The sequence below is a fragment of the Corvus moneduloides genome, chromosome 10, assembly GCF_009650955.1.
Source record: "Corvus moneduloides isolate bCorMon1 chromosome 10, bCorMon1.pri, whole genome shotgun sequence".
Classification (NCBI taxonomy): domain Eukaryota; kingdom Metazoa; phylum Chordata; class Aves; order Passeriformes; family Corvidae; genus Corvus; species Corvus moneduloides.
In genome coordinates, this window is record NC_045485.1 from 8,817,838 (window position 1) to 8,833,890 (window position 16,053).

The 16,053-nt window shown below is 42.4% G+C and overlaps 1 protein-coding gene across 2 annotated transcripts; it reads left to right on the plus strand.

Moving 5' to 3' along the window:
• Positions 1-9,768: 9,768 nt before the first annotated feature.
• On the plus strand, positions 9,769-15,347 carry KCNE4 (potassium voltage-gated channel subfamily E regulatory subunit 4). Of its 2 annotated transcripts, XM_032120092.1 has the most exons (3): positions 9,769-10,307; positions 12,240-12,457; positions 12,878-15,347. In XM_032120092.1, the coding sequence occupies exon 3, from the start codon at positions 12,904-12,906 to the stop codon at positions 13,393-13,395; it is 492 nt and encodes a 163-aa protein (XP_031975983.1). In that variant the 5' UTR covers positions 9,769-10,307; positions 12,240-12,457; positions 12,878-12,903; the 3' UTR covers positions 13,396-15,347. The 2 variants fall into 2 exon arrangements, with proteins under 2 accessions (XP_031975983.1, XP_031975984.1); XM_032120093.1 differs by lacking the exon at positions 9,769-10,307 and having other exon boundaries at positions 12,165-12,457.
• Positions 15,348-16,053: the final 706 nt, after the last annotated feature.

Below are 16,053 nucleotides of genomic sequence, written 5' to 3' on the forward strand. Positions count from 1 at the left end.
GGCCAGGCTGGGGATGTACAGCTCCCTCCTGCTGGAGTCACTGTTCTTAAAGTGCTACTGCAGTCTACAGCACTGGCCTGCACGTGGATTTTTCCATGTGATAATGAACTTCTGTGGTTGTAACCTGACCAGTTCTGAAATGAGGGATGGGTAAGATAAGAGGAATGAAATGAAAATGCTAATAAATTAGGGGGTAAAGCCTAGGCTCACTTTACTCATAAGACTTCTAATATCTTTAATTTAGCAAAATGGCTGCTTTCCTTTTCCTGAGCTAAATTACAGCAAGGCACTGAGCAATTTATTTGAAGCATCTGAGAACTAGGTACCCAAATTAATGTCTGTGTTTTGTTTAATTTTTTTCCTTTTTGAGATTCATCAGGGCCCTGAAACCAGTCAAGGGGGGGGGGGGGTTGGGGGGGGTGTGCAGATAAAAAAGACACGAAACAAACACCAAAAACCTAGAAAGACATCTTTGTGTTTTAGTGATGACCCAGACTTCCTCACACTGAGATTTCCAGTGATGAGATAGGATCTATCACAACTCCCATCTGTAGGAAACCTGTTGTGGTTTGCTGAATACCAAAGAGAGTCCATGTGAGTAGTGTTTGAGAGGGAGCTGATGGCAGAGATGTACCAGAGACCAGTAAACATTAAACTGTGAGACCTGGATGTGGCTGCAAAGCAGACAGATGGGTAGTAACACAAATATGTTGTTCTGCGGCACAGTGAAGAGGTGACCAACCCTCGTTGCTATCAACATCAGTGGGATATGAGGTTATGAGGCAATTTACAGAGCTGAGTTGGTAGGAATCTTTTCTAGAAAAGGATTTAGGTATTTAGCCCAAAGGGCAGAATCTGATTCACCTTACAGGAAAACAAATCAACCCAGAGACTTCTGTGGGGAAGGATCTCCGTGTGGGTTTGCTGTGTCCTGTGGAATAGAGCAGTTCCCAGGCCGTGCCTGTGCTGGCTGAGTGGCTGGAATAAAAGAGATACTTTCTTTCCTTCAAATTAGGTGTAGTGGGTATCTGTGAAGGAGCACCCTTCTGCCTGCACGAGGGGCTGTGAGCTTCCTACCAGGAACTTTTGGGATCCTGTACTGTCAGCTCAGCCCTGCCTTCTGAGAGCTGCAGGAGACAGCAAGGCTGCAGCAGAGGCAGGGCAGAGCCTGCTGATCCTGGAGGTAAGTGGTATGGTATTCTCAGGGATTTTTAATCTGTGCCTGTTTGAGTGACTCTGCAGCTGCTTTTTATCCTTCACATAACTGGAAGAGATTAATTTTGTTTTATTCACCCCCACATCATGCAGGAGACCAGAACAAGTTGGTTCTGCCCTTGTCGCCTCAGACTTTTACCCTGGCACAGCTCATCACTGGCAATCTTGTGCTGTTTACATTTTAGTTATGTTCTGTAGTAATCTTCAGAGAGTCTGCTTGATATAAAAAAAAAAAAAAAAAAAGGCTATAATAGAGAAAAACATTGATTGGAGTTTATTTTCTTTTATCTGGTTAGTTCTTGGGTTTAGGAAAAAATAATGACATATTTCACCTTGTTGGTTTGTTCAGCAGCAAATCATAAAGCTTAATTGTCCAAACTCCTTAATCACAAAGATCTGGCTTTTGAATTTTTTTTGGTGGGGTTTTTTTTGCTTATGCTGTTAGCTAATCCTAATGCTGTTAAATCTGCATCCACTCTTTCATTTAAATCTGTTATTTACAAATGCAAATGAATTCAGATTAATATTTTCTTTGTCTAGGCTCCACTCCTAATAAGATATAGCAGGCAACAAGGACCTGGGCAGGGAACCTTCCAGAGCAGATGCACCCCTCTCTGCTTGAGAATTAGCAACTATTAAAAAAAAAAATCATCTGACTAAGTGTGGTTGGGCTTTCAGGAAAAGGAGGAGAGTTAGGAGCTGGAAGCATTCCTGGAATGTGCCTTACACCAGCCCCAGTGCTGGTGGTGTGGGGGGCAAGGTGCTGAGCTGCACCCCCCCCCGCCCAGGGAGATGTGGCAAAGAGAGTTTATATTTGGGGGGAAGGAACTGGTTTGGGCAGCTCTTTCTTGAAGGGAGGTATTGGGAGCACTTGGAACCCTGCAGAGCTGTCCCAGCTGAGAGTGCTTCACAAACGTACGGGGTGTGATTGCTGTTTCAGGGCTCAGAAAAATGCGAGGTATTTCACTCCAGAAGAACACAGTTCTGGCCTGGCACAAACACAGCAATTTGGTTTGATATGACACATTATGTTTATAACCAGAAATGTCAGAGAAAAGACACAGAAGGTATGGACAAGTATAAGGATGTAGTGTATGTCCACGTGAGTATTTTTCATTGTCTTTTAGTGTTATTTAAAATCTCTTTTCTATCTCATTTCCCACCCTACCCACTATAGGCAAGAAGGTTGATTTTAGAGTGATTTTAAGGAGATGCTTTATCAACCTGTTTTTTGAAGGGTGGTGGAAATGAGATAACTTGGGAGAAATCAAAGGAGATGGACAAGAGTCACAGAGGGAGAAGGTGGTGGGATGTTTAACTCAGAAGGTGGTCAGCCTGGAAATGAAGGCAGGGACCACATGAGTCCACGTATTCAAAGTAACGGCTTCCAGTTTACATTTGCAGTTCACACTGGAAGGATTTTGTATATGAGAGTAGCCTGTGTCCTCTTGCCTTTGTACTCCACAGAGCATGAAGCTGAGCCTGTGCGGCACAGGGACCCAGCCAAATCCCATGAGGTGCCTGGAGGGACCAAACCTCTCCTGGGCTTTGGCTGAGATGGATTGAATGGCTGGGCAGAGTGGGGAGCAAGACCATACAGAGAGACGGCTAGAGTGATGGGGATATGGGTGGGTCATGTGGGAGAGAGGTTTTGTGGTAGGGACAGGGAGCACGCAGTTGGAAAACTCGCTGAGCTGATGGTTTGCATGCATTCCCTACCATGGTGGGAGCAGTCAGGGCACACTGGGGCTGGGTGAGGAAGCGGTGGTTCAGGAAACCAATGGAAATGTTCCACACCCCATACTGATGTGAAAATGGGTAGCAGCGTGTTAAACACTCGTCATTCTTTCAGGAGCCTGGCCGAGGAAAGCAGCTAATGGATTCCTTGCCTGCAGTGCAACAGCAAGGGGAGCACAGACCCTGCTGTGCTGAGCCTTCCTGTCTGCCAGAGGACTGTCTCTCTTCCCTAAGTGGTTGATTTGTGTGAGCAACCACCACACACCCAGAAATGTATTTGCAAATAATACAGCAGCTATGTTGCTTTCAGGAACTCCTTTAACATTTCAGTTTGAGAATTGATTAGTACTCAGTGACGCTTGAGCACTCAGTCATGAAAGAGTCAGGAAATGTTGTAAATACAGTTACACAAAATTCTTTAGTTATGTGACTCAAAGGAATATTCATTCATTCTACATGTTTAGATGTATTTTTTTGCATTTCCCATCTGCAACAGGAATAATAATTTTTCTCCAAACACACTGCATTTCCAGAGCTTGTTGGGAAAGCACAGGGTCTCCTGTATCTTTGTAGAACTCCCCACTTCCTGTCACTTCATAGTTTCAAGTGAAATAGCAGCCTCATATGAAGAGAAAAAGACCACACAAGACCACATGTTGTTTACTTTGGGCTGATTATTCACATGTTACAAGCAGCCAAGAGAGGAAGAGAGTGTTTTCCCCTAAGTTCTAAAAGCACAATTCCATCAAAGCAATGGTTGTCTTTGCTTTAACAAAATTTGTTCATGTCTGCCAACTGAGATATAAAGGCTTGAATTCGAAAAATACCTCCCCTCTTGTTTATTTTATCATTTGTAAGTAAACCCCCTCTGCCTAGAGTAGGCATTTTTATGTTGCTAAATTTCTTTTCTTTGGTATCATTTTTAAAAATCTATTTGGGGATTTAATTTTGATTCCTTTGATCAGCCTTGTTGCACTGTCGATGAGTGCTCTCTCCCCTGTTTCTGTTCCCCACATGGCACAGGGGCAGTTTCCCATGGGTGGTGTGGGCACAGACCCAGCATGGAATATGGCAGTGATTCCCAGGGGGCTGCACACTTTGTTCAGTTTGATGCCGCATGCAGTCCCTGGGTGCACCTGATCTGCAGGGCAGCCACTCGCAGCAATGAGAGAAATGTCAGGAGGGCTTCTCCTTGGGCTTTTCCAGGACTCTTGGAACTCTTTCCGAATATCTTTCATGCAGGAGGTATGGGAGGGTTCAGGGGGCTGTTATATCAGTCAAGATCCTGGTAGTGGAGGATTAGATTATTCAAGCTCCATCAGTTGTCCATGCAAGGCTGTATTAGGAGTATTTGTGTTAACTGAAGGAAATAAAGTTTTTCTAACAGTTAAGAGGAAAGAAGTCCTTCCTGTTAGAGCTGGCATGATCCTGCATTGCTTACAACCCATTCTCTACGTTGTGCATTTAGAGACCCTTTCTCTGCACACTCACACCCATGGCTATGAGGACTAATACCAAAGTACTGAAACACAGGAACAGATCTTAGCCTGAGGTTTCAGAAATCACAGCTTCCTACTTTCCCTCCTCTGCCTGGCAGAATCCCTCCCTTTGGAGAGGATGCACGTGCTGTTGCTGCCTCTTTTGTATACTTTCTATCTTCTTTGCTGTACACCTGGGGTTCATCCCATTGATGCTATTTACACTCCAGATTGCTATTTTTTGTTTCCTTTTGTTGTGTTTCCAAAGCAGACTTTTGGAATAAGAATACAAATAGCTATTCTGAGTATTTTATGCTCTAAAAAGTGAATACAGTCAACAGATACCAAGATGTAATAGGTCAAACTGAAATGCTATCTTAGTTGCTTTGGCTTGAAAGGGGACTGCTGTAGAGAACAGCAGTGATGTAATCTAAGCTGTATTTGAAATCCCATGAAGATTCAGGTCAACAGGGTTGAGAGCTGAAATTAATGGATGTTTGCTGTAACAGCTAAAGTTAAATGTGGAGGTTTCACCACCAAAACTCAAAGGGAGTGTTACAAACGCACATGATGCCGAGTGCCTGATGTTGTAGATAAGTGAACATCAGAGGGAGAGGGCTCAACATCTGGTGTTCATGTAAAAATGAAAATCGCACGTGCGCTGAAGGTCACAGTGACCTGGGATGTTATGCTGACATGGCTGTGAAACAAGGATGGGCTGCTTCTTTCTTTGTGAACTAATTTTGCAGCACTGGGAGAACTAATAATGAAAAAAAATGTGGGTTGTTCCTCTAAGGCCTTGCAAGAGCTTTCACTTCAGCTGGGCTGGATGTGTGACACTGTGATAGCACTCTCTGTTCCTTTCATCTCTGTCCTACACCTACTTCTGGGAGAGGAGAGTGAATCTCCCCTGCATGTGTTTTCTCTCCTCGGGAGGATGGAAGATCACTGTGACACTTGGGTTGTAGTCTTTATTGTATGCTTTATTGTATGCTGTCTACCCTAAAGGGGTAGAATTGTTTTTGTAGTAAATGCCGTGATGACCTCCCTCTCTGTTTCCAATCTCTTTTGAATGCTGTGTTTTCAAGAGCAGTGCTAGAACTTGGTATGAAGTACCGCTTAAGTATTGGCAGGCACTTTAATCTTAAGGCAGAAAAATAGACATAGACCATCCTGGAAGCCAGACAGTTTCTTTGCTTTGTATTAGCAGTTATATTCCTAACACTCACTAAAATCCTACTGGACTCAGTGTGAGCTCTGGGCATGCGTCTGAGGCAGAACTTGCACTGTTAAATGTTGGTGTCTTTACCGCTTCTTGATGTATGAAAATTAAACTGCCAATGCTGTGGTTTAGGAGGACTAAGCAAGAGCTGTTGTCTTGATTTCAGAGTCTGTGGTTTCCCTAGTGCTTAAATTTTTGTCTGTTTTTCTTCTCAAATTCTTTGAAGTGTGATCAACTTTGAGAACGGTTACAGCTCTGAACCTGGGCAAGTGAAGTCACTGCATGTGTGACCTTGCCCTGCTCATTTCATGAGAAAGGATCCTGCTCCCCTCTTCTCCTTGGCTTCCAAATATAATTTTTTCTAAAAAGCTCAAAGCAAAATGACCATGCCACACTGGGCTTCTACGTAGCCAGCAGAACTGAGGAGGAGGAAGAGATTACCTGGGGTGAGACCTGAACTCGCGTAAGTGGCAACAGGTAATGTGCAGCTGCTCCTACTGAAAAAGGCAGCAGGGTCCCAGCTGATGTGAACCCATCCTAACAAAATGATTCCTGACACAGGGAACAAATACATGCTCTCCTATTTGATCTCTGGTGTGTTTAACTGGACAGCTAGATGTTTATCAGTGTCTCTATAAAATTTCTGCCTTATGTTGGGCAAGAATCTCTTAACTTTTCCAATGATCTTTAATTTATGGTCTGTAGTCAGGTGAGGGTTCAAGTTGAGCACTTGAATGTTTTCAATGGTTTTGTCCCCTTTCTTTCTTATACTTAATTACTGGCCTTGCTGAATTTCTCTTGTCATGAAAAGCCTTAAAATTAACAAAAAAAAAAACCCCAATCAACCAAAAAAAACCCCTGAGATCTTCATGCTGTGTGCAGAGGAATTTTTCAAAAGCCCTCTAAATATTGATATATATCCCTTTATCTACAATTTGTAGTTTCAAAGCCTTCCCTAATGAAAATCAAAACGCTAATTCTGAGCGGATTAGAGACAGAAGCTGTTCAGAGAGAGTGAATGGACCTACATAAGGACCTTTCCGTAGTTGGGAGAGCAAGAACTGTCTCTTTGCTGAAGAGACAGAATCGTGTGTTTGGATTTGTCAGTGCATTTCTTCTAAACAATGCTAGTCACATTTAAAGGCTCTTGTTGGGGTTTTTTTGTTGTGTTTTTTTTTGTGGCAGCTAGAATTTAGTATGTTGCTTGCTGTTTTGGATCCAAATAGAAGCAAATAATGTTGAACTCAGTTGAGCCATACAGAGCAGCTGAATCCAGAATTTGACTCCAAAAGCAAAATAAGTTTTGAGTTTATTTTGTTTTTAAAGGTAGTGCATCCAACAGATGATTACATTTGGGGGGGGGGAAAGTAAAGGAAAAAGAAAAAATAAACGTTTTCAAATCAAGTATCCCTACATTCAGTGTGTCACATCAAAGGAAAAGGGTAAGGTAACGTGAAGTGTAAGTTTCATTTTATTGCGTGGAGACCTATGTTGATAAAATAACTTTGTAACCTGTCTTAGCTACCGGAAAGAGAATTGAGGCTGTGATGACTTTGGACTCAGATTCTCATATCAGCCACTGAAAAGTTTGTATTTTTTTAATGTAATTTCTTGTTATTGCTCTCATGAGAGTTACCTGTTTCCACTCTGTTTCCAGTCAGTCCTAGCTTTCTGAAATTCAGTTTAGAGGTTGAAAAGGAATGCCTCTCCAAAACTCCAAGATTCTCACACAACACATGCCTTACAGAAAATGCTAAATTTAGTCTGAACTGTTATTACAGATATCATTGAGGTTTTCTGTTGTATATAATTTCTTAGGATCAGAAACAAACTTGCCTTTACAGATCTTTGTTGTGTGGTTGGAGAGCAATTGCACACTCCAGATGTGGCTTCTGGGAAATCTCTTATCACTGCTAGAGTTGAGAGCATGAGTGCAGATGGTCACCTTGGCTGTGAGATGCTGCTAAACCCAGTATTAGCTTCTATTGACTAAAATATTTTTTTGCTTCTCTGTGTGCAATTTCAAGTTTCATGAATATGGATCTTCTATAAGGTTAAATAAAATTTGAATTAAAGCAAACTAAACTCTGAAGTTGGAGAGAAGGATGATGCAGGCATCTTCTGGAGTTATATTTGCATGTTTTCCCCAGTGATGACTGTAAGGTAACAAGGCAGAGCAGTAGCATTTTACTAAGTTTTTTATAGTTAATAACAGATTAGACCATTACTTCCATTTGGCATCCAGATGGCAACACAGTGTATTATGGATGACACTGAGGAAATTGCCGTCTTCCTCTAGAAATTGCTTGTGTCAAGTTAATGAAGAATGTCATCTATTTCTGCAGTACGAAAAATAAGGGAGAGTGATGGGAAATGACACTGAACCTAGAGCCGTGTGCGAGTGGCTCAGATGCCAGTCCAGCCTTTGTGCTTATGGACACAGTGGTTGTTGCCTTTTTGGGTGGTGATCTGCCAGTGTGTTACCATGCTGTGCCTCCCAGCACAAGAAATTTGTAGGTATTATTAGATTGATTTCACTTAAGTGGCTGAACTGATGAGGCATAGAAGCATTGAGAACATGTAGTAAAGCTCATAAATTTGGTACTGTTAGTACACTTAATTGTGAGGAGGCACGGGGCTTGTGCCACTTCTGCCACTCATTGCCTACTCTGGGAATGAGTGTATTGCTGCTTTTGAACTAGCTCTTATTCCAACACACTCGCAGGCTTCACTGAGTTGCACAGGACTTGAAAGGAGCAGGTGCTGATGTTTGTTTTAGGAGAGGCACTGCCAGTAACTTGAGGGGGCTTTGGCTCAGGTCCTCGGTGAGGTGTGTGTTTTGCAGCAGGACTGAAAGACAGCATGTACCTCTTGGCATGGCAGGTCCTTAAATGCAAGACCAGATCAGGAGCACAAACATCTATTTTATCATGTCTTCCTTTCTGGTGTTAAAAGCAGCTCCAATTTTACTTTAATTGAAATAATATATGTGAGTGAAATATATTGATCACCTATTTGATCACCATCAGTTTTCTGTCCTTTGCCAACTGTGGTATCTGGAGGGTTTAAATCAAGAATAAGTCCATACTTGCATGGCTAAGCTCTCCCTCCCATTTTCCCCTAGCAGTAAATTACCAAACATTAGTTCCATTAAATGTCCACATCCAGGAAGAAAAAAAACCAACTCCTCTATCCTTCCTGTTTCTCTTTTCATTTTATTTTTTTCAGATGATAACTCTAAAAGTGCCCACACTCTGGTACTCTTTAGAGTGATACTCTCAGCAGACACTCCTCAAACAGGCTCAGCTTCCCATAGGATCTGGCCCTTTAACAATTGTTTGGTGTCTTTAGTTTTATTAACTCACTAACTGGGACAAGAAAGATAAATGCAGCATCAAACCATAGATTATGGCTGTAATGAAGGGTTAGGCATATATTTTCCATGGCAGCCTGCAGAGTCATCTGGGTCTCTAAGGAGGTTTCATGTTGTCTTCATAATAGATTCTGTCTTTGTTCAGTTTCCTGACAGTCCTCAAATTTTTATTTGGAGAAAGGGCTCACATTATATGATCCCTTAAGCCATGTTGTGAATTCCTGCCCCATGGGATGCCTCGAGCCTCAACGTTTGCGTCCTTTGGTGACGGAGGCTGCTGCCACAAAAGGCTTTCTAGGAGACAGGGACCTTGAGAAAAAAAATCTGGCATCAACAACTATGTTGTGACCTTTTCATTGTTGGAGTGCCTGGCTGTTGCTCTGCTTTATTGGCCTGAATGTTTTCCAAAGGATGAATATGGAAGGTGGTAGCAACAGCATGAGGATTATTCTTAAATGTTATATCCTTGTTTGGGATGGGTGAAAAGAAGAAGAGGAACATGTGAGAGGCATAAGAGATGTGTAAGTGAAATTTCAGGGAAAATTCTCTGAAGCTCAGGGAAAAAACCTGATCTGAAAGGAAGAAAGAAAGAGACATCACAAAAGAAGTAGCTAGTAAGCTTAACTTTAAAAATAAGTTACTTCAAATTAGGCAAGATTTTGCTGTGATCAATGACTTTACAATATAATTTGCAGCAAATATAATTTTGAAACATGAAACTAAAAGCTCAAGTTTTTAATTTTCTAGGTCTGGTTTTTAGACAAAAACTTATTTTCTACAGGGTACAGCTTGAGAAAGTTGACTTATGGCATCAGTAAGCAAGTGGCATATGTTTTTCATGTGGTTATTCCCCAGTATCTTGCTATCCCTCCTCTTCATGTCTATAGAAGGCTCAGGAATTCCTTGCAGGCCTTTTTAAAATTAAACTGTTTTTAAGAACCATGGGCTAACAGACGGAGAAGAGATGTTGTCATCAGCTAGCCAAAGTAAACACAGTTGCAAAGAGTTTTCGTCAGTAACTCTGCAGAATTACACAATCCAGTCATCTTTCAGTTAAACTTCTGTGGAATTGCATAAGTCTGTGAATGTACCTGGTGCTCCAGTTGGTCTTGGTAATTTGTACAGAGCTTCACCTACGTGAAGAATGCAAGGGTTTGGAGCAAATAAGGGATTCTATTTGCACCTGCAGATGCCTACAGAAGAGCTGGTCTGCCCCTGCTCTGCTGGCTCACTGCTGGGAGCTGTGGTGTGTCCGTGCCTCTGGATGTGCCTTTGTGTCCAGGTGAGTGGTGCCACTGATAACAAGAGGCAACAGGACAGGCTTTAGGTGGTCTTGTTCCCAGGACCCAAGACACTTTCAGGGACAGAGAAAAAGGATTTCTCCTTGTGCCGAGCAGCCATTTTTCATTGACCCAGCAATGTGAGGCACTTCCTCACCAGTCTGTGAAAGTCCTGCATGAGAAGGTGTTGCTAAAACCTGACACATTGTCTTTAATTTTTCAACCCCCAGATTTCCAGAGCTGAAGTGGGGGGCAGATATCACATGGAGCTGAGAAAGTTGTGAAGTAAATATTCCCTAAAGTTAACTAGAAAATCCAGAGACTTGTTCTGGGTCCTGCTTTAGCCTACAGTTGATATGGTCTTGTTGCCTGCTCGGTAATTTGTCAGGAACAGAGGAGAAGAATTCAGACTTGGCAAGCTGGTGCTGCAGACAGATTTTGTCAGATGAAATCCCAGTAGACGTTAGTGCAACATCAACAGCTCCTGAGCTATCACATGGGAATGCGCAGGGAGATAAAACCAACATCCTAAAGGGAGTATCCTCTATTTTAAGGTGCAGAGAAGGGAATCTGGCTAGTGTAATTTTTTTCCTTTCGTTCTGGAGTTGTTCAGAGAAATGATGGAAAACGCCAGTTCCAAACACAGATACAATTCTGTCCTTTCTCGAATTCTCCACTAAGTCTAAAGTTGCTTAAGTTCTCTCTCTTGCCTTTTCTTATATGTGAAGAGAGGTTAATCCTATCTGCCTTTACCTCAGAGGGATTGTAAGGGCAGAGTTTGGAAAAGAATTTGCTGTCTATGCAAAGAATCCACAAGTGACTGCAGGGGAAAAAAACCCAGACCTACCATTGGGAAACTCCAGCACCAGTCTACTGCTTTCTGGAAGTGGAGTGTTCTGTTACATAAACATCCTTGAAGCTTTGCAGAAGGGGTGACATTCACATGTAGGGCCTGACTAATTGGGCTTTGTGTGTGAAGAACGGGGATGGAGAGGATAAGGAAATGAAATCCCTAAGGTGCAAGCTGGGCCTCCTTCTTCCCATGGCCTGGACTGTTGCTTACATGTTGGAAATGGGTCTCAGAGCCTCCTGTACCACGGAGCTGATGACTGGGAACTCTGTGGGCCCTTCGACACAGGCTGCATCCGAACTGTTCCTTTAACATCCCAGTTAAAGGAACATCCAGGGGGCTGGGAGGTCTCCTGCTCAGCCCAGCAGCCTCCAGCAGTCATTCAGAGAGCATCCCTCTGGCCAGGAACTGGTAACATCCCTTAGAACTTAAATCATTGTTAACTCAGTGGCCCTGGCCTCTATTTAGGCATAACATCATGCAGACAGCATTAACTCTTGGCTGCTTCTACTGAGGCAGAAAGGGGCTGCAAACTTCAGGACTTCCAAATTGTTCTCTGGAGGAGTCTGCACCCTTCCACTGATTATGTGGGGAACCCAAATCCCACAGTTGCTGCTTTGATGGCCAAAGTTAGGTGGTACCAGCACCCCTCCATCCAAAACTCACTCCAGACTCAGGGCCCACACTCTCCCCAGCCCCACAGCTTGCAGCAAAGTGGAGCTGCAGCACAAGTTGAAAGTCACCACTTTGTTCCGCACATACTTTCTAAAGCTTTGTCTCTAGTCCTGACCAAAGAAAATAACTTGTTTCCTCCTCCATCTCTTTGTGGAAGACTGTGTATAGCAGGCATGTAAATAACTTGGTAGTGTCTAATATAAAATTCACATGTGTCTTTTTCTATATGTTATGACAAACATAGAATAATGATCTTCAGGTTTTCCATTCTGTGTAGCAGCTCTCAGGGTAAGAGGTCAGATTTAGCAACTGGGATGTTAAAGGAACAGATTCACAAGCTGAAAGATCTAGTGTGGAACTGGTTAGGAAAGAGTAAAATCTGAATTCCCTACTCTTTTTCTTTTCACAGCTGTTAAGAGTTCAGTGGGTTGAACTGCAATCCTTCAAGTTCATCTGTTGACTCCAACACAAAACTATTATAAACTGTGCCTCTAAAACACGTGATGAAACATTTCTTGAGAGCTATTTATTCCAACTGCAGCAGAGGAAAGTTTTCAGAGCACCCGGCATTTGGTAGAGGAAAGGTCTCTTGAGCTTTGCAAAAGGAGGAATTATTTGCATACCGGCGTAAGTTGCTTTTTGATTATTTTTTCCTGCATCACTGAACAAAATAATACTTCTAACTTTCGCCCACCATGGAAACATGATCAAGTAGCACAAAACTATGTTTAAGTGCCTAGTAGGGTCTTTCTATATAGTTTTTTTTTCTTTAATCATGTGGCTTGGGTGTTTTATAATTCAGCATAGAACTCAAGATAATTTAATATTATATGTTTTCTTTCCTTGAATGTTTTCTGTATCTGAATAAGAGTTCATTCACTTACAGTAGTAATGCAGAGGTATAATAGACTGGGAGCTTCAATCAGGTGTGGGGTTTGCAAGCTTACAAGGAGTAATGAAGGGTTTGAGGTAACCTTTTTCCAGATGTTTCTTTTACACCTTTGCTCTGAAGTTTGATCTTACATATCCGTTTACATTCTCCTCCAGGCTTCAGCTGTGGTAAAACACTTTCCATGCTGAAGATGGACCATGCAAATGTGACCCAAGCTATGCTTGATGCTGAATCCCCCAGCACAGAGAAGAACAACAGCAACGAGTACTTTTACATTCTGATCGTCATGTCTTTCTATGGGATCTTCCTAATAGGAATAATGCTTGGCTACATGAAATCCAAAAGAAAAGAGAAGTCATCCCATTTGCTTCTGCTCTATAAAGAGGAGGAGAGAGAATGGGGGGAAGCCGTAAAGCCTCTACCAACCGTAGCAGGGCTGAAATCTGTGCAGATCCCCATGATGCTGAACATGCTGCAGGAGAGCATGGTGCCATCCCTGTCCTGCGCCATCTGCTCCATGGAAGGCAGCAGCGTGAGCTCCGAGTCCTCCTCCCCAGACGTGCACTTCACCATCCAGGAGGAAGTGCTGGATACTGAACTAGGGGAAGTGTCAGAAACGCCCCTCAATGAGAGCAGTGAGGGTTCTGTGGAAAACATCCATAAGAACTCCTAGCACTCGCAGGGCTCCCTTGACCAGCTGCCAAAGCGTAAGTGGAGCTCCCACTGAGAACTTGTGGCTCTACTTCTCTGCTCTCCAATGAACTCTGAACAGGTATCTGTGCTCCTGGGCCCAAGCTGTTCCTAAGAGCTGGCAGGACAAGGAAGCAGTGGTACCCAACTCAAAGTGTAACTTGCACATAATTGGGTTGCTTAATTTTAATTTTTCCATTATTATTTCTTACTATGAAAGCTAAGAACATGGTGAATATATATGTATTTTCTAATGAGGTAATTATTAGTGGCATGTCTCTGCATATTTCAGAATTCTGTAAATATCTGGGAAATGTTTGGGGAAGTTACCCTCATGCAAATGCCTGTTTCTTAAAGAGGATGGGTAATGCTCACTCACACAAAGCTGTGATAGACTAGAAATACTCTTACTGTGTTTTTCTTATGACAAACCACAGCCAACAGCACATTTGCTCAATGAGGTCTTGAAAGCTGAAAACTTGTTGATGCTGTACTTGAAGGGAGATTGCAGCATGGCTGGAGGCTGATTTTAGGTACAGAAAGAATGAAAGACAAAACAGAATAAGAGGCACCAAGTTCCTGTGCAGTTTGTAAAGCCTGACTTCAGACCCATGACACTTATCTATGTCTTTGCTTAAGTTATACCTGTACTGGCCGGGTCAGGTTCACCACCTTCTGCTGCAATCCAGCCTGTGACTGAGTTCCTAACAGGACAGGTGGTTTCATTTTTTTCTTTTCTATTTTTTAAAGATGTGTACGTTTGGTCACTAAAGGCAAAGATCTGTAACTTAAAGGAGATGTTAAAAGATCTTTCTTACCAGCTGTAAGATGTAGAAAGGCTCAAACAGATGCTGCTCTGTTACACCCCCTTGAAAAATAGGTGGAATTCTAAATGAAGTTTAACCTAGCAAGGGTGAGTTCCTGGCCCCACTGAAATTATCAGCTTAGTCAGGGATGGGCACATTTTGTGCTTCTCTGTTGGAGTTAAATTCTCCATTCGAGGTCAGGAAAATTGTACCCATTTACATCTTTAAAGAATCTAGACTTTCTGCTCTATTTAAGCCAGTGTAGCTTAACATTGTGTTACATTTTTTTTTAATCAGCTTGCATGTGACACATGCATTTCTATAAAGCTATTAGTAACTAGTATTTAAAACCACCACAGACTTCTCCCTCCCCCCAATTTAATGGTACTGTGACATTTTTTAAATGCTCATGAAATTTGTTGCTAAATTATTGCACTTTTGAAAGTAGAAAACTAATATTTCAATCATACCTTATATTTTATAATAACTTATTACAGTGTTTTGATTAGTTTTGAAGCATGAGGGCTAAAGAGCCTGAATCTAAAGCATTGCACAGCAAAATACTTGCAAAATGTCTCCACGTATTTCCTGCACTAAAATAGCTCTGTGATTTATCCACTGGCATTAGAGCTTGAGAGACAGCTTGAAAAACATGGATGCTGAACGGCAGAAATGAACTGAAGCCAGAGTCTGCTGTGCTGCTGCCACTGGGAAGGGCTCAGAGGGTTAATGTGATGTAGGGATCAGGGATCGCTGTCTCTCTCTAACCGCAGCAGAACAAAGGCTCCATTGTGCTCAGAAAGGGCCTGATTCGGGGCAGACTGAAGCCGGTGGGAGTTTTTCCATCGACTTCACTGAACTTTGGATCAGACCATATAAAGCTTTTTGGTAGATTTACTCTGAAAGGGGCTGTTTTAAGTTTGAAAGGAGCCAAATTAAGTTTGGCACTTTGCCTGGAATCACTTGAATCCTGAAACTTTCCAAATGAGACTGACATGCGCAAGTTGTCACATTTTCCATTGCTTTCTCCTTCGTCCTTTACTTTTGGTATAAATGTATTTGTATCTGTAAAAAACTGATGTATATAATTCCTAACATCGAGTTGTATATAATTGTCTCATGTATTTAAGGTTTATTGTTTCTACTGGCACTAATTTTATTTAAATAAAGAAACACATTTCCTGGAAAAGTCTCCATGTTCGTTCACTACGTCAAATAGATTTCCAGTAACGAGACTGGGCACAATTCCTACAGGATCCTTTTCTTAGCCACTTTTTGAAATGATTCCTTGAGCTTTACAGTACTGCAATATTGTGGGATGACTGCAGGGCTGAACAGGTGCTCCAAATCCACCTTTGGTCCCTGTTGGCTGTTGGGACACTGGGCAGCACGCTCAGGTCGTGAGTGTGTGAAAACAGGGCCACAGGGATTCCCTTCTGCAAAGACTTGGGGGTGCTGGGGAGGCATTGGGGGAGGCTGGCAAAACTGCTATGGAAACTTGTATTGCTTATTCAGCCTCTGGACACGTTTGCATTTTGAGTTTTGGGGTTAGTTTTGCATTGTAGCAAATCGTGGGCTGGAGTTGAGGTTATGGACAAGTATCTAACACAGATCTCTGATCCCACTGAATTTCCACTACTTGGCCATGGCACACAGCTGGCTTTGTCACAAGCTTTGACCCTGGGTCTCACTGCTGCTCTGTCATTCCCAGTACTAAGTAGAGAGGAGGTTTTCAGAATTTGCCTCCCTATATAGGGGATAAATATTTAGAGGCAACTTTGCACTCCCCTAAATCTGTTGAGTTATGTGTACAGACTCACCAGCACTGGTTAAGA

Coding starts and splice junctions, on each gene's coding strand:
- KCNE4 (XM_032120092.1), top strand. CDS start 12,904: ATGCTGAAGATGGACCATGCAAATGTGACCCAAGCTATGCTTGATGCT.